Source organism: Aquarana catesbeiana, linkage group LG03 (assembly GCF_042186555.1).
Source record: "Aquarana catesbeiana isolate 2022-GZ linkage group LG03, ASM4218655v1, whole genome shotgun sequence".
Lineage (NCBI taxonomy): Eukaryota > Metazoa > Chordata > Amphibia > Anura > Ranidae > Aquarana > Aquarana catesbeiana.
Genome location: NC_133326.1, coordinates 645,647,339 through 645,674,367, shown reverse-complemented (window position 1 = coordinate 645,674,367; position 27,029 = coordinate 645,647,339). Strand labels below are relative to the sequence as shown.

The following is a 27,029-nucleotide window of genomic DNA, read 5'->3' as shown; positions in this document are numbered from 1 at the left end:
CACCGTCAAGCGTTCTAGGGACATAAATTACACATATCATTTCTTGACTACCTCTTGCACTTTGGAAGGCCCTGGAGCACCAGGACAATGCAAACACCCAAAAATTGACCCCATTTCGGAAAGCAAACACCCCAACGTATATTCTATGAGGCATAATGAGTCTTTTGAACATGTCATTTTTTTCCCACAAGTTTTTGGAAAATGCGGAAAGAGAATGAAAACGCATTTTTTTTTTTACACAAAGTTGTCCATTTATACAATATTTCTAACACACAACATGTACATAGCCAAAATTACACCCCAAAATACATTCTGCTACTCCTCCCGAGTATAACAAAACCACATGTGTGAGACTTTTACACAGCCTGGCCACATACAAAGGCCCAACACGCAGGGAGCACCATCAGGTGTTCTAGGGACATAAATTCCAAATCTAATTTGACCACCTATTAGACTATTGTGAGGTACTGAAGTGGCACTGATGGGCACTGTAGTGGCATGGATGTGGCACAGGTGAGAACTGATGTGGCATGGATGAGTTGTGGATTGTGATGGATGAGCCATGGATGGGGATGGCTTAGCCATTAATGTGGATGGATGAGCCATGAATGGGGATGGATGAGCTGTGGATGGGGATGGCTGAGCATGGGTGGGGATGGCTGAGCATGGATGGGATGGCTGAGTATGGATGGATGGAAGAGTAAGGATGGCATGGCTGAGTATGGATGGCATGGCTGAGCATGGATGGATGGATGAGTATGGATGGCATGGCTGAGTATGGATGGTGTGACAGACTCACCCGGGACAGAGGCTTTTGGAGGGGACTGAATGCTAGCCTCTTGCCTACCGACTATGGGCCCTGGCATTTGAGGGAGCTACAAGCATTTAGGAAGATATTCTGTGTTATGTAATGCAAAAGGACATTATTAAGTAGGCCATGATGGTCTTTGCCAGCTTGGCACTCAGTGGACAGATGTATGTAAAACAAATGCTGATTAATGAGATCTGGAATTAGCAGAAGAGCTGGTATCAGGGCCGAACTTCACTGAGCTCTGCCCAGCACCAACAGCGGTATCTGTGGAGTTACAAGGAACTTTCCCAGCTGAAGCGCTGGCCACCGGACAGAGGGTCCAAGACCTCTGCCCCATATCTGTGGCAGTTCCGGAGGCTCAGGGTGGGAAGCAGCAGATCAGGATACAGGGGGAGAAGGGAGAGGAGGTGTCCGTCATCCCTCCCCAACAGTCGACCAGGGTGGAGGAAGCAGTCTTTCCTCCCCAGCAAAGATCTGTGCACCTGGGAGACAGTACCACAGACATGTTGTCCTAGCAGCCAGATGAGGGAATGGAAAAGGAAGCAGCCGACTCACCTCCCCAATGGCAGCTACACAGTTTGGGAGTGGAGGAAGCCAGCCTCCTGCCCCAACAATTAGCCGAGTGGAGGATGTGGAGTCCCCACCAGAAGTGCTGGCAACAGGGCAGAGTGCTACCAACCTCTACCCAGCACTGGCAACAACTGTGGAGCTCCAGGGAGCCGGGGCAGTCTCTCCAGCGACAAGCTGATGTAGTAAAGCTTCTACTCCCAGCTGAGTCACTGGCAACAGGGTAGAGCGCCGCTTGCCTCTGCCTGGCACCTACAGTGTTTCTACAGCTTCAGGAAGCTGGGGCGATCGGCCCCTCTGCCCAGCAGCAGACCGAGCCCCGGAAAAGTTAGAAACCACCCAGCTGAAGCTCTGGCAGCCGGACAGAGAGTCAATGACCTCTGCCCCACACCTACTGAAGTCAACTATTCCTTGAAGCCAAGATTGGAGATCATGAGGACTGACTATGTGAATTCACTCTGCCCGACTAACGTATGTCCAGACCAGGTGGAGGTCTGGGACCCTGTTAGTCGACTTTTGATGAGGGAGAATTATTTAATGCAAAAAGACATATTAAGGAGGGTATGATGGTCTCTGCCAGCTTGGGACTCAGTAGACAGATGTGTGTGAAATAATGCTGATTAATGAGATCTGGAAAGCGCAGGTCTTTCACCCAATAGTTTATTGTGCTCATTAACACACCTTTGTCTCCTAGCAAACTATTGGGGGATGTGTTTCTGCTTATGTGTATTGTAAGTTGGGAGTGAGGAGATGGCAAGTCTACCCTGAAAGGTCATATCTCTGAGTCACCTGTCTGGGTAAATGATTAGATAACTAGCTCATGTTAATTAGATTTCTGGTTACAGTTTGTGTTGTCAGCCTGTTGTATATATTTGTGTGTCATCTCAAATAAATCAGTTCAGTCCATGTTCAGCAACCAAACGAGTATTGTCTTGATTGTTGTTTGGAGCGGTTGGAATATCTGATACCTATATTCAGACTGGGAGGAAGCGGTATATGATGAAAGCACTCAATCGGAGTGTGGGACATTTTGATACAGATGGCATGGGTGAGTATGGATAGGATTGGTGAGCATGAATGGCATGGCTGAGTATGGATGGCATGGCTGAGCATCGATGGCATGGCTGAGCATGGATGGATGGATGAATATGGATGGCATGGCTGAGTATGGATGGGATGGCTGAGCATGGCTGAGTATGGATGGCATGGCTGAGTATGGATGGCATGGCTGAACATGGATGGATGGATGAATATGGATGGCATGGCTGATAATGGATGGGATGGATGAGTATGGATGGCATTGCTGAGTATGGATGGCATGGATGAGCATGGATGGATGGATGAGTATAGATGACATGGCTGAGCATGGATGGATGGCTGAGCATGGATGGGATGGCTGAGCGTGGATGGGATGGCTGAGCGTGGATGGAATGGCTGAGCGTGGATGGAATGGCTGAGCATGGATGGATGGCTGAGTATGGATGGGATGGCTGAGCATGGATGGATGGCTGAGTATGGATGGATGGCTGAGCATGGGTGGATGGATAAGTATGGATGGATGGCTGAATATGGATGAATGGATGAGTATGGATGGTATGGCTGAGCATGGATGGATGGCTGAGCATGGATGGATGGAGGAGTATGGATTTTATGGCTGGCATGGCTGATTATGGATGAGATGGCTTATGGCTGAGCATGGATGAGTATGGATGGCATAGCTGAGTATGGATGGCATGGCTGAGTATGAATGGGATGGCTGAGCATGGATGAGTATGGATGGCATGGCTGAGTATGGAGAGCTGTGAGTATGGATGGGGCTGAGTATGGATGGATGGCTGAGGCAGGAATGGGCACTACAGATCCAGCCCACAGTGCTGCTGCACCCGATCTCTCCCCCTCTCCTCTCACACTGTACAGATTGGTACAGAAAGGGGAGAGATGAACCGGGCATGCCCTGGATTGTTTACAAGTGATCGCTCCGTAATTTGATGGAGCAATTACGTGGTAAAGAGTCGCTGCCATCGGCCCTATACCATGATCCGTGATGTGCTGGGTCTCCCGGACTTAAATTGGTTACTGCAGAATTTGCTGCCACTTGCACCTTAAGGGAGCTCAGACCGAGCCCCAACTCAAGACCGGTCTGAAGGAACCCCAAAATATTGGAAGTAGAGGGGGAGATTGGATCGAAAATTCTTCCCAGTAGCATAGGATAAGAACCTGTCCCAGATCTTTGCATATATTGCATTCGTTGTCGGTTTCCTGGCTTTAAGAAGGGTGGATATGACCTCCTGGGAACAGCCTAATGACTCAAACCTCCTCCTCTCAACTTCCATATTCAAAGAGCCAGCCTCTGCGGGTTTGGGTGAGCTAGTTTCCCCTGTGTCAGAAGTTGAGGGAAAGGAGGAATCCTGATAGGGGGACTCAAACTGAGATGCATGGCTAGCGGAAACCATGGTCTCTTCGGCCAGTATGGTAAGACTGCCAGTACTTGTATTGGTTCTCTTAGAAGCCTGAGGAGAATCTTCGAAATGAGTGGGCGAGGAGGGAAGGCATATGCCATTGTGAACCTCCAGGGGCATCCACCCCCTCTGTCTGTGGATGTGGAAGGCGAGAAAAGAATCTCATGAGCCTGGCATTCTCCAGTGTAGCAAAAAGATCCACCTGCGGGGTTTCCACCAGTTTGGCAATCTGGTGGAATATATAAGGATGAAGCGTCCACTCGTTGTTCCCACATTTTCTTGACAAGGTGTCTGCCTCTGTGTTCATTCTGCCTGGGAGATACATCGCTCTGAGATCTACTAGGTTTCTCTCTGCCCAGATCAATATTGGCTCCACTTCCCATAGAAGCGTTCTGCTGCGGTTGCCTCCTTGTCTCTGTAGAGACTGCTGCCCTGTTGTCTAGGTGCAGAAGCACCCTTCGTCCCTTGACCTGAGGTGTTAATGAGGTTAAGGCTAGGAATGCTGCTCTCATCTCTAGGGTGTTGAATACTAGGCCGATGGTGGGAAAAAAACATCTTCCCTGTATCCTGAATTCTTCGCACCCCTGTTCACTTGCATCGGACGTAATTATGGTCCATGAGTGGGAACCCAAATGATGGGATTTAGGGAGATTCTCTGGATTCATCCACCAGTGGAGGCTCCTGCGCATTAATGTTGTCAATAGAATTATCTGAGAGAGTTGTCGTCTCCTCCACTGTGCTAGGAATCCTGTCTGAAAGTGTTTTAGATGCCAGTGAGACCCCAAAACTAGAGGCATACACAAGGACGTTGTGCCTATGAGGCTTAGGCACTGTGAAGCCTTTAGATGAGACTTCTGCATGATCTTGAACATCCTTTGAATGATGACCCTCATCTTCAGTTGAGGTAATGATACTGTGCCCTGGCGTGTATTGAACATTGTCCCTAAATAAATCATGTGCTGTGTTGGTGCTAGCTGGCTTTTCTTGTGATTTACACTATCAACCATCCTAGTTCTGACAGTGACTGCAGAAGTATGTTTGACAGCAGGAGAATATCGTCCAGATAGTGGTAAATCCTTAGTCCCCTCTCTCTCAGAGGGGCTAGGACCGAGATCAATAGGTTCTTGAATACCCGAGTGAAGGTGCACAGGCCAAATGGCAGAGCCTGGAATTTTTAGGAGGACATGACCCACCGCAAACCTTAGTTATCTTTGGAAAGAAGGTAGGATGGGAACATGTAGGTAAGCATCCTGCAGATCTATTGATATTAACCAATCCCCTGGTTGTATGGCTTGGATGATTGTATGTAGTGATCCTATTTTGAAGCTCTCGAGATGGATGTATCTGTTGAGCCTTTTCAGCTCTATCACTGGCCTCCAAACGACCGTCCTTTTCTGCACTAGGAACAGGGTGGAATAAAACCCTGTAAATCGTTCCAGTGAGGGGACAGGCACTGCTGCCCCTTGGAGCTGTAGTGACAATATAAACTGGCTTAAGGCCAGTGCTTTCTGCGGGGAGGCTGGTGTCTCTGTGTTTTTGAAGGAAGTCTGAGGTGGCTGACGAAAAAAGGTCCAAAAGTGACCGTATTGAATTGTTGACAGAACCCATGGGTCCCGTCATCCGACAGCTCAGACTGGAAAAAAAAAATGCTTTAGCCGGGCCCCTAACGGAAGCATCTCAGCCTTTTGGCGTCAAAAAGACTTTGTCCCCTACTGGGGGGTGGTGAGGGTCTTATTTCTTCTGGCTCCTAAAAAAGGATGTCTGTGTGCCTCTCCACGATCTTTTGTTGTCCTTAAACTGTTGCGACTGCCTGAAGTCTCTGGAGTTTGGCTGTCGAAATCTTGATAAGTAGGCTCTTGTCCTCCAGGCCTTACTATCCTGCGGAAGCAAGCCGGATTTGCACCCTGTTACTCGGGAAATAGCACTCATCAGTACCCATCAGTGAAGGAGAAAGCATACTTATTTACAAAGTTTTGTAACAGAAACAAAGAAAAACTTTTTTTTTCTTTTGTTTTTAATTTGTAGTGCAAAAAATAAAAACCGCAGTGGTGACCAAATACCACCAAAAGAAAGCTCTATTTGTGGGGAAAAAAATGATAAAAAATTTTGTTACTTTCGGTATTGTGTTGCATGACCGCACAATTGTTATTCAAAATGTGACAGCACTGAAAGCTGAAAATTGGTCTGGGCAGGAAGGGGGGAAAGTGCCCGGTATTGAAGTGGTTAAATGTGTTTATTGACCACTGATTAAAGTTTGAATGAGCCCTAATATTTTATATATTAATATGTTAACATTGTTTAATGTTGCAAACTTTTAGACTCCATGTCATACATCCAGCACTGTATAGTGAGTGTCATGAATACAGTACAATGTGTGGGATTCTCACATCACAAAGCCTCCTGATAGACAGGAAAAGCAGAAAAACCAGAACTGTCACCCTGAGCCCCTCCCCTCCCCCTGTCCCTGGGTGTCACAATGCAGGGCAGCTCTCTGTGCAGAGGGAAGGGGAGGAGCTCTCCTGCTCTACCTGGCTGTACCTGGCCTGCTGACGTCACACAGGTGCAGGAAGGAGGAAGAGGAGGCAGAGGAAGATCTCAGCCATACATGATCTGAGTGCACAGGATCCCCAATTCACGTCCTACAAGTCACCACCACCACCAGCCTGCACTGACAGCCCCCCCCTGATCACCATGTCTGCCTCTGCTGTGTTTGTCCTGGATCTCAAGGGGAAGGTGAGTGCTGGGGGCTGGGGGAAGGGCACCCTTCACTGAGACTACCACTCCCATCATCCCCTCCAGGAGCTTGCTGGGAGAGATCACAATGTGCCCCTTGTAGGTAGGCGATCACTGTGTCGTAAGTACAGCTGAGTGTGTCTGCTTGTTATATGTGTGACAGAGGAAGTGTGACAATGTGTAAATGACCGGTGACAATTTGCTGGTGAAGCCAATTCAATATGTTACTCCCTTCTACTTTTACATACACTTAGCATTCAAACTCTGCGAAAACTTTTTTTTTTTTTTTTAAAGCAGAACCAATACAAAGGCAAAACTTTTTAATTTAGTTTTTGTGTATAAGGGCTTGTTCACATGCGCTTTGCTTTCTGAAGAGCGATCCACATTCAGATCACTCTTCAGAAAGCATTTGGGGGCCGCTCTGCATAGCACCAGCTGAATGCCATGCAATAAAGTTAATAGGGGGGCCCTCTGCATTGTACATAGTTGTCACATGCCAGTGCGGGATTTTAGGGGTTGAAGTAGGCACCTGTCAAATGCTCTCTGAAGATAAATCTGAATACAGATCGCTCTTCAGAGAGCTTTTGTCAGGTGCCTGCTTTAACCCCTTAAATCCTGCACTAGTGGCCCACAACCTGCGTGCATTGCAGAGCGGCCCTAATGGGTGGCATTTGGTTGGCGCTATGCAGAGGGGTCCCCATGGGTGGCATTCAGCTGGTGCTATGCAGAGGGGTCCCCATGGGTAGCATTTGGTTGGCGCTATGCAGAGGGGCCCCCAAGAGTGGCTTTCGGCTGGTGCTATGCAGAGGGACCCCCAAGGGTGGCATTCGGCTGGTGTTATGCAGAGGGGCCCCCATGGGTGGCATTCGGCTGGTGCTATGCAGAGGGGCCCCCATGGGTGGCATTCGGCTGGTGTTATGCAGAGGGGCCCCCATGGGTGGCATTCGGCTGGTGCTATGCAGAGGGGCTCCCATGGGTGGCATTCGGCTGGTGCTATGCAGAGCGGCCCCCATGGGTGGCATTCGGCTGGTGCTATGCAGAGGGGCCCCCATGGGTGGCATTCGGCTGGAGCTATGCAGAGGGGCCCCCATGCGTGGCATTCGGCTGGTGCTATGCAGAGGGGCCCCCATGTGTGGCATTCGGCTGGTGCTATGCAGAGGGGCCCCCATGCGTGGCATTCGGCTGGTGCTATGCAGAGGGGCCCCCATGCGTGGCATTCGGCTGGTGCTATGCAGAGGGGCCCCCATGCGTGGCATTCGGCTGGTGCTATGCAGAGGGGCCCCCATGCGTGGCATTCGGCTGGTGCTATGCAGAGGGGCCCCCATGGGTGGCATTCGGCTGGTGCTATGCAGAGGGGCTCCCCATGGGTGGCATTCGACTGGTGCTATGCAAAGGGGCCCCCCATGGGTGGCATTCGACTGGTGCTATGCAAAGGGGCCCCTATGGGTGGCATTCGGCTGGTGCTATGCAGAGCAGCCCCCATGGGTGGCATTCGGCTGGTGCTATGCAAAGGGGCCCCTATGGGTGGCATTCGGCTGGTGCTATGCAGAGCGGCCCCCATGGGTGGCATTCGGCTGGTGCTATGCAGAGCGGCCCCCATGGGTGGCATTCGGCTGGTGCTATGCAGAGCGGCCCCCATTTGTGGCATTCGGCTGGTGCTATGCAGAGCGGCCCCCATGGGTGGCATTCGGCTGGTGCTATGCAGAGCGGCCCCCATGGGTGGCATTCGGCTGGTGCTATGCAGAGCGGCCCCCATGGGTGGCATTCGGCTGGTGCTATGCAGAGCGCCCCCCATGGGTGGCATTCGGCTGGTGCTATGCAGAGCGGCCCCCATGGGTGGCATTTGGCTGGTGCGATGCAAAGGGGCCCCCCATGGGTGGCATTCGACTGGTGCTATGCAGAGCGGCCCCCATGGGTGGCATTCGACTGGTGCTATGCAAAGGGGCCCCCATGGGTGGCATTCGGCTGGTGCTATGCAGAGTGGCCCCCATGGGTGACATTCGGCTGGTGCTATGCAAAGCGGCCCCCATGGGTGGCATTCGGCTGGTGCTATGCAGAGGGGCCCCCATGGGTGGCATTCGGCTGGTGCTATGCAGAGGGGCTCTCATGGGTGGCATTCGGCTGGTGCTATGCAGAGCGGCCCCAATGGGTGGCATTCGGCTGGTGCTATGCAGAGGGGCCCCCATGGGTGGCATTCGGCTGGTGCTATGCAGAGGGGCCCCCATGGGTGGCATTTGGCTGGTGCTATGCAAAGGGGCCCCCCATGGGTGGCATTCGACTGGTGCTATGCAGAGCGGCCCCCATGGGTGGCATTTGACTGGTGCTATGCAGAGGGGCCCCCATGGGTGGCATTCGGCTGGTGCTATGCAAAGGGGCCCCTATGGGTGGCATTCGGCTGGTGCTATGCAGAGCGGCCCCCATGGGAGGCATTCGGCTGGTGCTATGCAGAGCGGCCCCCATGGGAGGCATTCGGCTGGTGCTATGCCTGCTGAAAGCAACAGGAGGTATAATTCCTGTTGGCCCTAAAGCAAAGTTAAAGGGGGCAGCGGTTGGGGGTGGTGAAAGCGCAGATCAGTCGCTGGGTTTTACTGCCTCCCAACCTAACGTGTGAGTGAATCCTCAGGGTGAGTTGTAACCCTGTCAGGTTTTTTTTTTTCATCCGTGTCTCATTGAGCCAAAATAGGAAGAGGAAATCCCTCCTAAGTGAGGGGAATCCCTGGTTGTCATCAGAACTAGTGTCCCCATTGGAAGATTTTCTCTCTATTCCTGTTCTGGTGACCACTCATAAATAGGGATTTTCTTTCAGTTTCACCAAGCACTGTAAGCAGGAGAAATAGAGGGGGGGGGAATCTGCCTAATGGTCATACACGCTTCAATTCTTTTATTCTATTTTTTATTCAGTCGATCTGCAATAATGCTAATCTGAATGGGGTGATTAGGGTGTGCCCAGGCACATCCGGCATACCATGTGCACATGCCTATGGATCTAGATCACATCTGTGCGTTTTGAACCTGTGCGTTTTTTTGAAAAAGGGTCAGGGACACCCCCCCCCCCCCCCCCCCCCACAGCAGATTGTGTTTTCAGAGTTAAATCAGTTAGTGACATATCACATCCTCATGTCTGTCAAACACCTTTTGAAAAGCGATAAACCGTGGATCACTGCAGCATGTATGAATGAGTCCTAGGAGAATTGATCAGCTGTTGAAAGTTAATTCAAATCTGAGGGTTTACTGTCACTATAAGTCTACTTTCACACTGGGGCTGCTGAGCGTTAGCGCTAAAGCGCCGCTTGTTTTAGCAGCGCTTTTTGGCTGCTAGCGGGGTGCTTTTAACCCCCGCTAGCAGTCGAAGAAGGGGTTAAAGGCGTCCGTGTTGCTGCGCTTCTGAATCGCTGCCCATTCATTTCAATGGGCAGGATGTTTTGGGAGCGCTGTATACAACGCTCCCAAACCGCCGCAAAGATGCTGCTTGCAGGATTTTTCAGAATGTCCCGTAAGCGCACCGCCCCAGTGTGAAAAGTCAACTGTAATGAATGGGAGGCGGTTTTCAGGCTTTATATAGAGGCTATTTCTAGCGCTAAAATGCCTGAAAACCGCCTCAGTGTGAAGCCAGCCTAAGACTAGGTGGTTGGGGTAGGAGAGGGGATGAGAAAAGGTAGTTCTATATAAATCTGGCCCTAAACTCACTTCATACTAAGATTTGCTGAGGACCTGTTACTGGCTGAGCGGAAACATCTAAGTTGTGGTGTAAATGGCAGATTGTGTCATCTGTGGTAAAGTCCATTTCCTTGCAAGAATCCACAAAGTTTAAAGTGACAGTATAAAAATATTTTATTGAAGAATGTATTCTCACAAAAAGCCCCTTCTATTGGGCTCAGCCTCAATCTCCCAGATTCCTTTTTTTTTTTCTGCGGCTGTGATCTGACTTCCTGTTAGAGGTTGGCTACGTTCATTCTCCATGATCCCACTGTACTGTATGTAGAAGTGTAGCCACCCTCACCTGCTCACTCCTGAGATGGACTAATGGATGACTATGGGATGTTTTGTGTACATAGAGCAGAGCATGTGACTGCAACTAACACGCACTGCTTGTTCCAAACAATCAAAAGTGAGGGGGAAAAGGAGAGGCTCAAGTGCTCACGGAGGACGATGCAAGGAGGCATAAAAATGCAGTAAGAAATTATTTCATGAAAATTGGATTGCAGGGATAGATTAGAAGTAGTATACATGTGGGAATTACAGATCAGTAGAATCCTTTTTAACCACTTGTTTACTGGGCACTTAAACCCCCCTCCTGCCCAGACCAATTTTCAGCTTTCAGCGATGACGCACTTTGAATGACAATTGCGCGGTCATACAACACTGTACCCAAATGAAATTTTTATCATTTTTTTCCCCACAAATAGAGCTTTCTTTTGGTGGTATTTAATCACAGCTGAAATTTTTATTTTTTGCTAAACAAACAAAAAAAGATGGAAAATTTTGAAAAAAAAATCATGTTTCATAGTTTGTTATAAAATTTTGCAAACAGGTAATTTTTCTCCTTCATTAATATGCGCTGATGAGGCGGCACTGGTGGGCACTGATAGGCTGCACTGATGGGGACATATAAGGTGGCACTGATGGGGACATATAAGGTGGCACTGATGGGGACATATAAGGTGGCACTGATGGGGACAGATAAGGCGGCACTGATGGGGACAGATAAGGCGGCACTGATGGGGACAGATAAGGCGACACTGATGGGGACAGATAAGGCGACACTGATGGGGACAGATAAGGCGACACTGATGGGGACAGATAAGGCGACACTGATGGGGACAGATAAGGCGACACTGATGGGGACAGATAAGGCGACACTGATGGGGAGAGATAAGGCGACACTGATGGGGACAGATAAGGCGGCACTGATGGGGACAGATAAGGCGGCACTGATGGGGACAGATAAGGCGGCACTGATGGGGACAGATAAGGCGGCACTGATGGCCACTGATGGGTGGCACTGATGGGCACTGATGGGTGGCACTGTGGGCACTGATGGGTGGCACTGCTGCCTATTGCTAGGTGGCACTGGCAGGGGGCACAGGTGGGCACTGAGGATCTTTAGCAGCTTGCCGTGAGCGGGACTGATGTCCCTTTCACGGCCGCCGGTGATCGGCTTTTTTTTCCTCCTCGCACTGTAAGCGCAAGGAGAAAAAATAGCCAATTACCGGCTCTGTTGACATCACATGATCAGCTGTCATTGGCTGACAGCTGATCATGTGGTAAGGGGTCGGGATTGACCCCTTACTCCGATCTGTGATCAGGCGAGTCTCATAGACTCGCTGATCAGAGTGTGCCTCGCGCGTCCTGCAGGGGGCACGCAGGCAGCTCGTGCACGGGACGACGTCAATGGACGTTGTCCCGGCAAACCAGGTTTGCGCTGTAGCCGTCATTCGGCTATAGCGCGGATCTCAAGTGGTTAACCATCTTGCTGCCACTGATATATGGCATACACCAGTAGCAGTGGGCTGTTAAGCACACACTCCCAGCTGCTCTGGCACGTGTATAAAGCCAGCCATAGATGGATTGAAATTCAGCTGGTTCAGCAGAAACCGGATGAATTTTGATCCCTTTATCGGCAGGCTGGTAGTACTGAAGTCGACCTACTGATCGACTTCAGCACAACCATTCTGTCTTTTTTTTTTTTTTTTCTTTTGTACAATCACTGCCAGTGTCTGTAGCTACTAACAGTGATCATTGTATTCTGATGGCTGGGAAAGCTCTTGCTGTCAGAATACAATGATGCAACGGGAGGAATTCCCCCATCTACACTGACTATGTTGATGCGGGAATCGAGCAATTTTTCTTTCCTTCCACCCGTGGTTGAAGGAAATAAAACTACATACCAGAGAAGGAAAAAAATATTTGATCCCCTGCTGGTTTTTGTACATTTGCCCACTGACAAAGAATCGATCAGTGTATCATTTTCATGGTAGGTTTATTGTAACAGTGAGAGACAGAATAACAACAAAAATATCCAGAAAAATGCATTTCAAAAAAGTTATAAATTGATCTGCATTTTAATGAGTGAAATAAATAATTGATCGCCTTTTAGGCTGGGTTCACATATGAGCCGCGTCCGGCTCACAGTAGGTGTCCAGTGTGTCCTGGTTCACCATTCCAGGTCCAATTTCAGCCTGCATTTTTGGCTGAATTAAGACCTGAAATGGACCAAAAGACGTTTTTGTGCAAATCGCACTGGACCCACTGCGGAGATATGTGAGAGCCTGTCAAAATCTCCTGCTATTGCGAATTGGATGCGGGAACCCGCATCCAATTCACAATGGTGTGAACCCAGCCTTAAAGTGGGGTTCCACCCAAAAAAACAAAAATACCCGAAAAATTCTAAAAAACAAAAAAAACAAAAACATTTGGATATTTTTTTTTTTTTTTTTTACTTACCTCTAAATGCCTGTTGCTAGGTGGTCCCTCGTAGTCTGCCTCTTCCTTTGCCTGGGCTGGTGACATCACTTCCCCCTCGGCACAGGAAGGGCTCGGCTCTGCTCCCTCCCTCCTGTCAATCATCTGGGACCCATTACAGGTCCCAGGTGATTGAGCGGCCAATCACGGCGCGCGGCGCCACTTGCGCATGCGCAGTGGGTGCCAGGCTGTGAAGCCACAGCCCGGCGCCGACTAGTGGAGGGGGGGAACGAGCGGGGCTTCGATCCCCCGCATCGCTGGACCCAGGGACAGGTAAGTGTCCAATTAAAAGTCAGCAGCTGCAGTATTTGTAGCTGCTGACTTTTAATTTTTTTTTTTTTAATGGACCCCCTGGGTGGAACTCCTCTTTAATCTGCAAGATTTTTGGCTCCCAGGTGTCTTCAATACAGGTAACGAGCTGAGATTAGGTGCACTCTCTTAGCCTCGGTTCACACCAGAGGCGGCACGACTTGCAGGTCGCCTCACCGAGGCGACCTGCACACGACTGTCCGGGCGACTTGCAAAACGACTTCTGTATAGAAGTCTATGCAAGTCGCCCCAAGTCGCCCCCAAAGTCGTACTTGCGTCGCTCCGATTAGAACGGTTCCATGATACTGAACAGGACGCTACTTGTCAGGCGACCTAGGTCGCCTGACAAGTCATCCTAGTGTGAACCGAGCCTTAAAGGGAGTGCTCCTAATCTCAGCTTGTTACATGTATAAAAGACACCTGTCCACACAAGCAATCAATCAATCAATCAGATTCCAATCTCCCCACCATGGTCAAGACCAAAGAGCTGTCCAAGGATGTCTTAGACCTACACAAGGCTGGAATGGGCTACAAGACCATCGCCAAGCAGCTTGGTGAGAGGGTGACAACAGTTGGTGCGATTATTTGCAAATGGAAGAAACCAAAAATAACTGTCAATCTCCCTCGGTCTGGGGCTCCATGCAAGGTCTCACCTCGTGGAGTTTCAATGATCATGAGAATGGTGAGGATGGAATCAGCCCAGAACTACACGGGAGAATCTAGTCAATGATCTCAAGGCTGGAACCATAGTCACCAAGAAAACAATTGGTAACACACTACGCCATGAAGAACTGAAATCCTGCAGCGCCGACAAGGTCCCCCTGCTCAAGAAAGCACATGTACAAGCCTGTCAGAAGTCTGCTAATGAACATCTGAATGATTCAGAGGAGAACTGGGTGAAAGTGTTGCGGTCAAATAAGACCAAAATCAAGCTCTTTGGCATCAACTCAACTTGGAGGAGGGGGAATGCTGCCTATGACCCCAAGAACACCATCCCCACTGTCAAACATGGAGGTGGAAACATTATGCTTTGGGGGTATTTTTCTGCTAAGGGGACAGGTCAACTTCACTCAGTGTTGCCAACCCCCCCAAGTGAAATTTACTGGCAAGATGCCTAAAAATTACAAACAACACCAATTTTTAAACTGAATTTCTCTATTTACATGAAGGTCATGTTAATATAACACAGCCAGCACAGAGTTCCCCATTACAGTGCAAGGGAGTACTCTGCGAACCTTCATGTAAAGGACAATGCCACAGATCATGATCTAAGGGGGAACTCTGATGTAAGGGGGGGGGGGGCTCTGCGCGCCCCTTTACATCAGAATTCCAACTTACATCAGGGTCTGCAGCATTGTCCTTTACATCAGGGTCCACAGAGTTCTCCCTTGCACTATAAGAGGAAATCCTGCAGACTCTGATGTAAAGGGGAACATTGGGAACTCTAATGAGAGGGGGGGGACTCTGGTGACCAGAGATTACCTTCCGCAGAGTGAATACACTAAGGTAAGGGGGGGTTACTGATATAAGAGTTAACCTTTATTTCAGTGCCCCCTTACATTATTTTGTTCATCCCCCCCCCCTTACATCAGTGCCCCTTCCTCAGACTGACCTCTCAGTTGCACCGTGCAAGGCAGCAGGGCTCAGTCAGGCAACAGGCAGCTTGGCGGATATGGTTTTATCCGATAGTCTCCGCTACACAGTCCACACACAGTCCACACATGTCTGACTTCTCTCGTGATCCCCAATCTAGCAGCACTCCCACTCTTGACTCCTCTCCAGGCTCCCCCTCAAAGACTGCAGACATGATAAAAGATGAAATTGTCAGAGACTGCAGACATGATACAGGAGATGATCAGAGACTGCAGACATAGTACAGGAGATGATCAGAGACTGCAGACATGGTACAGCAGATGATCAGAGACTGCAGACATGGTACAGGAGATGGTCAGAGACTGCAGACATGGTACAGGAGATGGTCAGAGACTGCAGACATAATACAGGAGATGGTCAGAGACTGCAGACATAATACAGGAGATGGTCAGAGACTGCAGACATAGTACAGCAGAAGGTCAGAGACTGCAGACATAGTACAGCAGAAGGTCAGAGACTGCAGACATAGTACAGCAGAAGGTCAGAGACTGCAGACATAGTACAGGAGATGGTCAGAGACTGCAGACATGGTACAGGAGATGATCAGAGACTGCAGACATGGTACAGGAGATGGTCAGAGACTGCAGACATGGTACAGGAGATGGTCATGTGGACAGTCCCCAGGTGCCCCAGCCAGCAACCAAACTTACTAGCAATACTAACTGCAGCAAGCATGCATCTTCCACTGAGTGGACTGTGGAGGGAGCACAGCACTCATAGGTCAGGGGCAACCACTGAGGGGCTTTGTATGGGCCCGCCCTGAGCCTCTGCACAACAATGATGAATGATAACATCAGCACCACTGACTGAATTCAGAAATGCTTGATCTTTGGGTCCCACTCCTGCAAGTTGCAGCCTCACACACACCACAATTATTAATTTTAGAATCTCCCAGCAGCAGGGGCCAGGCCCAGGGCAGCAATGCATGCATTAACACAATACATCATTAATTGCTGCGCACCACTGGTCCACCTGAGACTCCCCCCCCACAACACATGAATCATTCATAATGAGCCATCAATCATCAGCCTGGGAATTTCCGAATCCGACCTCTGGTCCTGCCGCAGCCTACCCATCTAAGACTGACTGACTCACTCTCTTACTGGGTGAACTGGAGACTGGGCCTGAGACTCCTGCGGTGCGGGCACTGGGCTGGCCTGTCTGTCTGTCTCTCACAGTCATCATCAGAGAGAGAGAGAGAGAGACACCATCTGTCCAACTAGTCAAGCGAGCGAGAGGCTCCAGTCCACTAACTCCTGTGTCCCTGACTCGTCCTTTATAGCTTGGCTGGTAAGTTTGGAACTGCAGCTGCTTACTGCTACACTCACCAGGCAGAAACTGTTGACACACTGGGCAGCAGGGCAGGCTGTGAGGTCACAGTGTGCTGTGTGTGTGGTCCAGTATGTACACTCCATAGTCCGCCGCTGCATCTCCATTTCCACTCCACACGAGGCTCAGCCTGGCCGCTGGCTCCTCCGTCCACCCGCTCGGCTCCTGCCTGTTTATAGGCTGGCGGGAAAATAGGCTGATATCATTGCGTCAGGTGGGCTGAGCAGAGGCTGCAGGAGTCAGACTAGGCGACTCAGAATCGGATTTTCTCGGGTATTTCCGGATTTGCGCATGCGCAGTTCTGACCCGATCCGATCACCGCCATTTTTATGGTCACTTTTCCCGTACTACGGGCTTTCATGGGCGCCGGGGCAATGCCTTCTTTTTACGGGCTGCCCGTAAATCTACGGGCGGTTGGCAACACTGACATCACTGCATCAAAGGGACGATGGCTGAAGCCATGTACTGTCAAATCATGGGTGAGCACTTCCTTCCCTCAGCCAGGGCATTGAAAATGGGTCTTCCAGCATGACAATGACCCTAAAAACATGGCCAAGGAAACAAAGGAGTGGCTCAAGAAGAATTGCCTAGCCAGTCTCCAGCTCTTAATCCCATAGAAAATATGTGGAGGGTTCGAGTTACCAAATGTCAGCCTCAAAAACCTTAATGACTTGGAGAGGATCTGCAAAGAGGAGTGGGACAAAATCCCTCCTGAGATGTGTGCAAACCTGGGGGCCAGCTACAGGAAACGTCTGACCTCTGTGATTGCCAGCAAGGATTTTGTACTAAGTACCAAGTCATGTTTTGCAAAGGAATCAAATACTTATTATTATTATTATTATTATTATACAGGATTTATATAGCGCCAACAGTTTACGTAGCGCTTTACAACTTGAGGGTAGAAAGTACAAATACAATACACTTTAATATAGTAGGAATCAGAGGGCCCTGCTCCTTTAGAGCTTCTTATTTCACTTATTAAAATGCAAATCCGTTTATAACTTTTTTTAAATGCATTTTTCTGGATATTTTTGTTCTGTTTCACTGTTAAAATAATTATACCATTGAAATTATAGACTGATCATTTCTTTGTCAGTGGACAAACGTACAAAATCAGCAGGGGATCAAATACTTTTTTTCTCTCACTGAAAGCTATGAGCAGCCTAAATCCGACAAGCCGATTATCGCATTCATGTCAATTTCATTACGTTTTTAGGTACAATACATAGCGTAAGAAAATATTTCGAAACAGCCAAAAGAGAACTTAGCTGCTGAGAATGTAAAAACATCCAAAAGTATAAATAGCATATTAATAAGCAGAACATGTAGCCTATAACGGTAGAGTAGGTATCAGTGAGCCAAGTAATTTGCGGCAGCCCACAAAACAGTAAGCAGATCCGATTATCACATATATTTCAATGGTCTGCCTTATTTGCAACTATTGCACAAAAAAAGTGCAAAATGGCATCACATTACAACACACAGCAATAAGTTACCATGCATTGTGGTGCGACTTTGATGTGTTTGGGATGCTGTTAAGAATGAATGGCACCTGCTAGAAAATAGCACATTCTCATGTGCAAAGGGCATGCATGCAATATTGCACACAACTTATTTTGCATTGTGCTCTGATTATTCCTAACTGTTCTGTACTAATCTATTTTACAACAATGCTACTAAAATTTTTCTAATAAAAACTTTTGTAATCAAAATATCTGGCAGGCATGCTCTTTGAACAATGGCAGTGCAATGTATGGTGGGATGTGTAGTCTGATGCCGCGTACACACGATCAGAAATTCCGCCAGCAAAACTCCTATGAGAGCTTTTTGTCAGAAAATGCGACCGTGTGTATGCTCCATCGGTCTTTTGCTGGCCGAATTCCAGCCAGCAAAAGATTGAGAGCAGGTTTTCTTTTTTTCGTTTGGGAAAAGTTCCTATCCGAAAATGCAATCGTCTGTACAAATTCCAACGCGCAAAATTCCTACGCATGCTCGGAAGTATTGAACTTTATTTTCTCGGCTCGTCGTAGTGTTGTACGTCACCGTGTTCTTGATGGTCAAAAGTTCAGCGAACTTTTGTGTGTGACCGTGTGTATGCAAGGCAAGCTTGAGCGGAATTCTGTTGGAAAAAAAAAAAAATGGAAAATACGCTTATGTGTACGCGGCATTAGGCTAGCCGTACGTGTGAAATGACGATATTTACGCTGTTCAGGCCTCATTCTTGGGCCACGGCATTTTGGAGTATTGCATAGCTCCCAACTGTCCTGATTTTGAGGGACTGTCCCTGATTTGGAGCAATGTCCCTCTGTCCCTCTTTCCTCCTCATTTGTCCCTCATTTTGATCTGATCTATATAGATGTATGTAGCCAATATAAAGGAATAGTAGTGGTAAAAAAAAGCACTTGTGTGTTTTAGTTTTTGTACAATTCTCCTTTAAGGGGCGTGACAAGGGGAGTGTCCTATGCCTGCATACTTTTGCTGATAGGTGTTCCTCATTCCCATCTCAAAAAGTTGGGAGGTATGGTATTGTGGGGGGCAAACCGTAAGAACTGCCACATAAAATAGACTTTTGGACCTCTCCTTTATGCCTGAATTTCCATGCAGTTAGCATTAATAATATGTGGTATGCTGGCACGTGTGCTATAATGCAAGGGTTGAAAACTGGCAAGGAAATCAGAGCCCTTTGGGGCTCCTTTTACATAACTGATTAGGGCCTTCTATCCGGATCAGCATACTTCTGCAGGGGTGTTTCTGATTAGGAGCGGGCTTTGGTTGACTATTCGCTTATAATCACACATAAAGCGATTACCTGCGGTTAGGGACGGATGTGCGCCCTGGACCCAACTGTTGGGCCCAGGTGTGCACATCTGCAGGTAATCACTTCATGTGTAATTCTATGCAAACAGCCATAGCAGTGTCAGCTCATCATGGATTTCTACTGGCCTCCTGTCTGTGGCTGATCAGTAACACCTGGCCATACCCAAACTATGTTGATCTAGGTCAGTGATGGAGAACCTTGGAACCCCAGATGTTTTGGAACTACATTTCCCATTATGCTCAGATACACTGCAGATTGCATGAGCATCATGGGAAATGTAGTTCAAAAACACCTGGAGTGCCAAGGTTCACCATCACTGATCTAGGTGGTGTGCTGCCATAACCAGCCTCATGCATGAGCCCTCCTTCTGTTATGGAAGCGTAGACTAGAACTCCATTATGACCTGGGGATGTGTTTAGATAGATGCCCTGTATGCCTCTGGTCACACTGACCTGGTCTTGTCTTTTCTGTAGCCCCTCATCTGCCGGAATTATAAAGGCGACCTTGATATGACGGAGATCGATCACTTCATGCCATTGGTGGTCCAGAGGGAGGAAGAAGGGAACTTGACACCGCTTCTCGTTCACGGCAAAATCCACTTTCTATGGATCAAGCACAGCAACCTTTATTGTATCCTTATGTAAATGTAATACCCGGCTTCCCTCCATGGTGTCTGTTTAGTCCATATCAGACATGTGCTGCCTTCTCATTCCTACTTTTTGTCCCTCAGCTTGTTAAAAGAAGACCTTGCAATAAAATTCAAGGTCCTTCTATTTAGTAGCCCCCGCGTCCCTTCCCAAACGCACACACATTACCAGTAAAAAATAAAAACGCCTTCCTTACACCCCGGTTTCTACACATTGGATCATCAACTTTTCCAGTATCAAGCTGAGCTACATCACCCTTGCCTATGCAAGGAAACCCGTGGTAAATAATCTTTTTCACTGGGAATGTGATGCATTTTTTGGGGTAGGGGGGCTACTAAATGTGACCTTTCTCCTATTTTTTTGTTTTTTGTGTGAGTGTGTGTGATTTAGAGATGTATGGGTTAGTGCTCACAGATGCATTTGCCCCTACAACGTAATAACCAGAAGTAACAGGTGGTGCGTGCAGCCTGTCAAAATCAATGAAATCAAATAAAATATGCAGCAATTGTACATGACTGTCAACCAGCTTCAGAAAACTAGAGGTGCTGTTCCAGGCTCCTGCATCCCAATCCAGTGGCTTGTGGGTGCTGGCAGGGGAGAACTTGTCCAGGCTCAGTGCATTCAAGTCCAGCAAAAGAGATGTCCCAAATGCTGTACACCAACATGCCGCTGTTGGTGTGCAGCGTTCAGGACATCTTTTTAACTGTACGCGTCATCGGCTCTATTTTGCAGCATTTTCACCATGTCTTGTAACTTAGATAATTGGGTGCCCTGGGAATGGGAAGCATCTTCTACCTCTGAAATCCTGTCCTCAGCTACTGTGAGTCTGCTTCTTATCTTATCCAGATCACGCCAGATTAGTGTGCACTCAGTGGTTAAGTGATCAATGTCTCAATTCATAGCACTAAGTGTCATTTCTGTCTGCTGCTTCCTTCCTCTGCTATTAGCATGAATCACTTCTAACAAGTTTTCCTGACACCAAGAAAAAATTGTGACATAGGAGGGACCTCCAGCTGATTGCCAGCTTCATCTCTGTTCCTGTGTGGGTGTGTCCCTTCCCTCCAATCGGCATTCAGAGCTCTCCTCACTGAACTCTACTGAGTGTAACTTCAGCTCTCCGCCCCTTTCTTTTTAAATGCTCAGACAAATATCACATATATACCCTTTGTCACAAACTACATCTAGAATTTATCAGTGCTGGGCGTCTTCCACCATCTGGGGACTTTCTTTTTGTAGCTGACTCTGACTGTTCTATTAAACATAAATGAAAGAAATTGGATATTTGTATTTGAGCCCCATAAAGAAAAGAAGGTTTCTCCTATGTATAATCTTAATGTAACAAAAGAAGAATCCATCTCCCTTGGGACTTTGTTGTAGCCAATAAAAGAATATAACAATGAATATAAAAGACACATTTTTATTGTACAAACAAGTATAAAAGGTGAGTATTAAACTCTGGTTTCTGTACATACATATGTAATACCCTCGCAAATTGGGCATATAAGGCATCAAGCAATGTATTGTTGGCAGAATACTGATGAGCTGCAACTTCCAACGCATTTCGATTATTGAAAAATCTTCATCAGGGGTTAGTTATGATGTATAATCTTACTTTTGCTCCTTAACTCTTTACTTTTTCAGTGGTTGCTTTAACAAATAAGAATGCAAATGCCTCCCTTGTGTACTCCTTCCTTTATAAAATGGTAGAGGTAAGTTATCTCGCTTTATAATAAGATTGAATATATAAATATAAAACCAGTACATTTGAATGGATTGGCTGTAAATAGGTAAAGGGGCTTTCCGCATGTGACAAAACTTGGAAAGTAGCAACACAGTGGGTGTAACACCAATTATGGTGGTGGTCAACTTGGACGTCTGAAAATTATTTGTAGAACTTCAGTATGGTGTGATTGTAAAGTGTAACCATGCAGTGATTCCCCCCCTTCCTGTCCAGGCGTGTCATGGATTAGTAGAAAAAAATACTTAACTTATTCCTGGCTCCCAGCAGCCAGTGTTCTCTCTGCTATCCAACGTTCCCAGGAAATGGTGGGTCCTACATTGTACCCAAGACAAACTTGCGACCGGCAAAGATGGACTCGGAGAGGCTGGTCTTGCACCTGGGAGGAAGCCTGCTGGAGCTCTAGGAAATACGGAAGTAGTACTGCTGGTTCATCACCCCCTAGACAAACTAAGCATCTAACTAATGCAGTGTGGGGGCAGGGCCCACTACATGGCTACATTGTACACCAACTTTTTTAGTTGGGATCTTATAGGGAACATTTTGAAATGTAAGGAGAACCCCAAAATTGTAAAATATAACAAATTAGACTGTGTCAAGAAAATAAATAGCAAATATGTCAGGCTGCAAAACTGCATGCACCTACAGAAAAACTATGATGCCCAAATTTGTACATAAAAACATGGAGGAGGTTTAAAATCCTCTTTACTCTAAAGAAAATATTTTGGGCTGGAAGTATACGTTATTACTCTATACTTTATTACTTTAGTTTTTGGACATTTCCTACAGTGGCATGTTATACTCCATGGACCTCGTTTATTAAAGTATCTGACACCGGAACTGTCTGGTTGCCCAGAATGTCTACTGTAGTCTGGTAATTAGAGGAACTGTTTAGTAAGTGCAGCATAGCAGGTTTTCCCTTCAAACAATCTTAATTAGGCTATATGTGGGTGCAGGGCCTCTGATAAGGTGGTACCACTGGTCCTCCTATATAGGGTCCAGGCACACAGAGGGGCCCAGGCAGCAGGGGGAATCGGATGTGAGCAGAACAGGAAGGATGATTGTTGCTGCGGGGGGGGGGGACAATGCTCTGTGCGACTCTCTGAAGCAGCTGAAAGCAAGTTTCTCCACCTCTCCCTCCCCCTGGCTTACGGCTGCTGCAGGGAGAGACACACAGGGCATCATTCCTGTAACACAATACAGTTTTTTTTCATCTCCTAAATTTAACAGGAATTTTGTGAGTTATGTTATGTTTGTGTCCGCTAATAAAGATTTTAGTGTATTTTTAGTGGAAATGTTGTTTTGATATTTTCAGGGAAGGTGGGGCACCTGTCAAGTAGGCGGTATGGGTGCCCGGACAGACCAATTGTCATCCTAAGGAACTAGGGCTTGTATTTTGTGTACCTTTTCTCATGCCTATGACTTGATACAACATTTAGGTGTTCACAGAGTACTTCAAGGAGCTGGAAGAAGAGAGTATCCGGGACAACTTTGTCATTGTGTATGAACTGCTAGATGAGATTATGGACTTTGGCTTCCCACAGACCACTGATAGCAAGATTCTGCAGGAGTAAGTTGCATAGCATTACAATTTTGGGTGGGAACCAACTGTTCAAAACACCTTCAAGTTTCTTGTGGCTTCTGGAGACAATAGTGAGATTTTTGGTGTCCCCCTTCTCAAAGGCCACAAGTAAGGTGTGACTCTTGTAGCTGAAATTCACAGAGATTTATCATATTTGCAGAGACCATGCCATAAGCTGGAGTCTCTAGCCCTAATTTAGTGTTGGACAGCTAAGCTGTAGCCAGCCTAAACGCTCCTTGTTTACGTTATCTAAGGTTATAAGGTTTCTCCAAGGCCCAAGGTCATTGCTTGCTTCTACCTGACTCTGGGTAGTGTTACCCAGTAGATAGAGTGAGATCATACAATGTTTTGGGTTATAAATATTTTACTTTACTCTGGCCAGTCAATGAAGGGTATATTGGGGAGCCCTTCTAGGAGTTTTTTGAGAGTGTGTGAGTGTGTGTGTGTGGTCCCTTGCCTCCCATGGTGCTAGGGAAGGATGTGGGTCCAGAGGCCTTTGCCTCCCAAACTTCCTGCCTGTTGAGGATATGGATGCTGAGAGTTCTAGTTTTATGCTTCTCGGCCTTAAAAAGGGCAGCTGAAGAAGATTTCTGCTTGGTCAATTGCCACTGTCAGCTTAAGGGTACAGAACTACAAATTGCTGGCCTTGGTTTAAAGGTACACTACTAGCCTGTGAGAGGTGATGAAGATATATAAGAGTATCTGGCCTACCAAATCTGCATCAGCCTGTGGCAGAAGTTAAAGATACTTCAAGGTACTACTAGGGAATTTTTTTCCTGCTCTTTTTGGGTATCATATACCCCCACCCTTCTCTCCCATGAATAATTGAGCCAATTCATTTTTTAAAAGAAGACTGACAAAGCGAAAGTCTGTTGTATGTAGGCCGGTGCAGTCTACTTTCTCCACTGCAGGTGGCACTCCTCCGCAGCGGCATGGCCGCTGGAGAGGAAGTCAAGTCAGGAACACAGTTCCTCCATCACTTCCTGAGTCACTGGGGAACTCTCAGCTTGATGCTGCCATCCCATGTGACTCAGCAAGCCATATTGGGTCAGGCAGAGCCTATTTAGGGTCTGGCTCCCAGGCTTGGAGAGCTTTCTGCAAGTTTGTAGAGTAGGGATAGGTACCCCACCTGTTAGGGACAGTACTAGCGTTAGGGAAAGGTTCCTGGCAAGAACGGAAAGGGAAGGGTCACAATTCCTTTTGACATCTTGCCATTTAGGCACTGGACGGCAAGGCTGTATTCTGCTTTCTTAACAGAAGCTGTCTACCTGTCGTCTTTACATCATTGGAAATCGTGAGTGCACCTGTTTGGGCAAGCATCCCTCCGGGTTGTTGTGAACTGTCGTTGCATTATTTCAATACACGTTCTCTTTTGCACCTGTGTGAGTTACTGCCGCTGAACACCTTGCACCCCACCTACAGTATGTCTATCACCATCGGTGGGTCGGTGAATGTGCATGCTACATATTCTAGAGAACGCATCCACCCAGTGTGATGCCATAATTTGGCTTTGTAATGGCTCTGGCCGTTAGAACTGAGAATTCTAGTGTAGCATTATCTCTACTGGGGTGCCAGAGATCTGTAAAAATCCTACATGTGTTTCAGATTGCCAGCAGTTCATATTCTCCTTTCTGCCTGATACAGGTACATCACACAACAAGGGAACAAGCTTGAGACGGCCAAGTCTCGTGTGCCCACCACTGTCACTAATGCTGTATCGTGGAGGTCTGAGGGTCTCAAGTACAAGAAAAATGAGGTCTTCATAGATGTCATAGAGTCTGTTAACCTGCTTGTAAGTGCCTGTGATATAAACACGCTCTATTCCATGCCGATTTACTGCATGTCAATTTGATGTGCAGTGGAACGCATTTCTATTTACAATAACGGTGTAGAGTGGATGACTATTCTGAGGGTGTATTTGACCTGCTTTGGTTTGCATTGTATTTCTTTGCATGCAGAAGGTCAGTCTTTAGTTGCTTGTTTAGATAACAGGATTCCCCTATTTGAGGGTTGATTTAATAAAACTGGAACATGCAAAATCTGGTGCAGCTCTGCATAGAAACCAATCAACTTCCATGTTTTATTGTCAAAGCTTAATTGATCAAGCTGAAGTTAGAAGCTGATTGACTACCATGTGTGGCTGCAGTAGATTCTGTGTTCTCCGGTTTTAGTAAATCTCCCCCATAGTCTCACTCCCTACTCTGAAGAAGTTTTACAGTATTCTAATGCTTCCTTCATCCTTACTGATGCCTGATGTGTTGCTACATAATCCGAGCTGAAATAAAGCTGAACTAACTTTGCTAATGAGTTTTACATTGAATTGACTTTTATGAATGGTAAACACCCCAGAAATAGTGGTCAGTGGCAGGCAATAATGGTAACCCCCCCACTAATATTGGTGGTCAGTGGCAGGCAGTAATAGTAAACTCTCTCGAATATGTGATCAGTAGCAATCAATAATGGTAAACACCCCAGAATTGGTGGTCAATGGCATTCAGTAATGTTAACCCCTCCCCACCCCAGCATTGCTGGTCAGTGGCACGGGGTAATGGTAAACCCCCAGCATTGGTGGTCAATGGGACACAGTGATGGTATACCCCCCTCCCAGCATTTGTGGTCAGTGGCAGGCAATAGTAGTAAATCCCCTAGGAATTGGTGTCCATTGGCAGGCTTTAATAACAACCCCCAGAGCATTGGTGGTTAGTCGTTTAATTACTTGAACACATGTTCCTGCGCTGTGCTCTTTCTCCCATTTGGGCGGTAACTATACTTCCTCTGTCTGTTATACAGAGATTAGTCCACCTGACATTTAAGGCTCTTTTTATTACTGAATGCTGGAACACAGGGAGGGATTCATCACCTGGCACTCTGCTACTACTCTGCAAGGCCAGAGCCCTCTAAGTGGTGGTAAATGGTGCAGGGCCCTCCCACCAAAAAGCACCATTGGACATGAACCTCTTCTATGTATATCAATGTATAGTTACAAAGATATATTGCTTATTTTCTGTGTCCTGTATTATTGTGTATTTCAGGTGAACACTAATGGTAGTGTACTTTTGAGTGAGATAGTAGGCAGTGTCAAGCTGAAAGTCTTCCTCTCTGGAATGCCTGAGTTAAGGCTTGGGCTGAATGATCGGGTCCTATTTGAATTAACAGGACGTAAGTACCAGTTACTGGAGGTGGGAGAGATATATTTTTTTTTAACCTATTTCCATCAGTGTGAATAATATAATGTTAATACTAATTTTGCTCGTTAGAGGGGAGGATCTGTAGACAGTTATCCACTTCTGACATAGGTATGCAAGGTAAACACTTTGACCATCGCTGAGTAGCCTTGCAGCTTCGGGTCCTGAGTTGCAGCCAGGGGCACTGTCTGCATGGAGTGGATATGTGGGTTTCCTTATCATGCTCTTTTTTTTTTTTTTTTCTTTTTTCTCCCATAAACCAATGACAATACTCCTGCCTTGGGTCCATAACATACTAGAGATCCTGTTGCTGGCACCAATATGCCATTGACAGGATTACTAGAGAGGTCAGAGAAACTGCTCACCTTTTTCTATGGTATCGCTCTCTCAAGGGCAAGGCAAAGCACAAGTTTGCTTTAAAGTAGAACTCAATCTGGAAAAAAAATTCCACCAAGGGAATTTCCCTTCACTTAATGTGTCCCTGGGAAAGAAAAGAAGGAGAATCTTTCCAACATCGACATGGATGGAAGAAAAACAATCATATTAGAGGAGTGGGTACAGATTAGATTTCCTTTTTAGTTAATAAAAAAAAATTCTTTATTTATGGAAAAAGCGGAGTACAAAAGGCATACAAGAAAAAAATATCACTTAGAATCTAAGCTATACACCACTGACATGTCTGGATATCTGGACCAGTTATTTGGTGACCAATAGGTGATCAGTTCCTAAAGATGTT

The 27,029-nt window shown here is 47.2% G+C and overlaps 1 protein-coding gene across 1 annotated transcript in view; it reads left to right on the top strand.

Annotated features, from left to right (window-relative positions):
• The first annotated feature begins 6,315 nt into the window (after nucleotides 1–6,315).
• AP1M2 (adaptor related protein complex 1 subunit mu 2) overlaps nucleotides 6,316–27,029 on the top strand; it is a 46,472-nt gene continuing 25,758 nt past the window's right edge. The window contains exons 1-6 of the mRNA XM_073622575.1: nucleotides 6,316–6,570; nucleotides 19,615–19,771; nucleotides 21,430–21,497; nucleotides 22,966–23,096; nucleotides 24,753–24,900; nucleotides 26,141–26,267. Coding sequence (XP_073478676.1) covers nucleotides 6,529–6,570; nucleotides 19,615–19,771; nucleotides 21,430–21,497; nucleotides 22,966–23,096; nucleotides 24,753–24,900; nucleotides 26,141–26,267 — 673 coding nt within the window. The 5' untranslated portion in view covers nucleotides 6,316–6,528. The remainder of the gene's footprint in view (nucleotides 6,571–19,614; nucleotides 19,772–21,429; nucleotides 21,498–22,965; nucleotides 23,097–24,752; nucleotides 24,901–26,140; nucleotides 26,268–27,029) is intronic.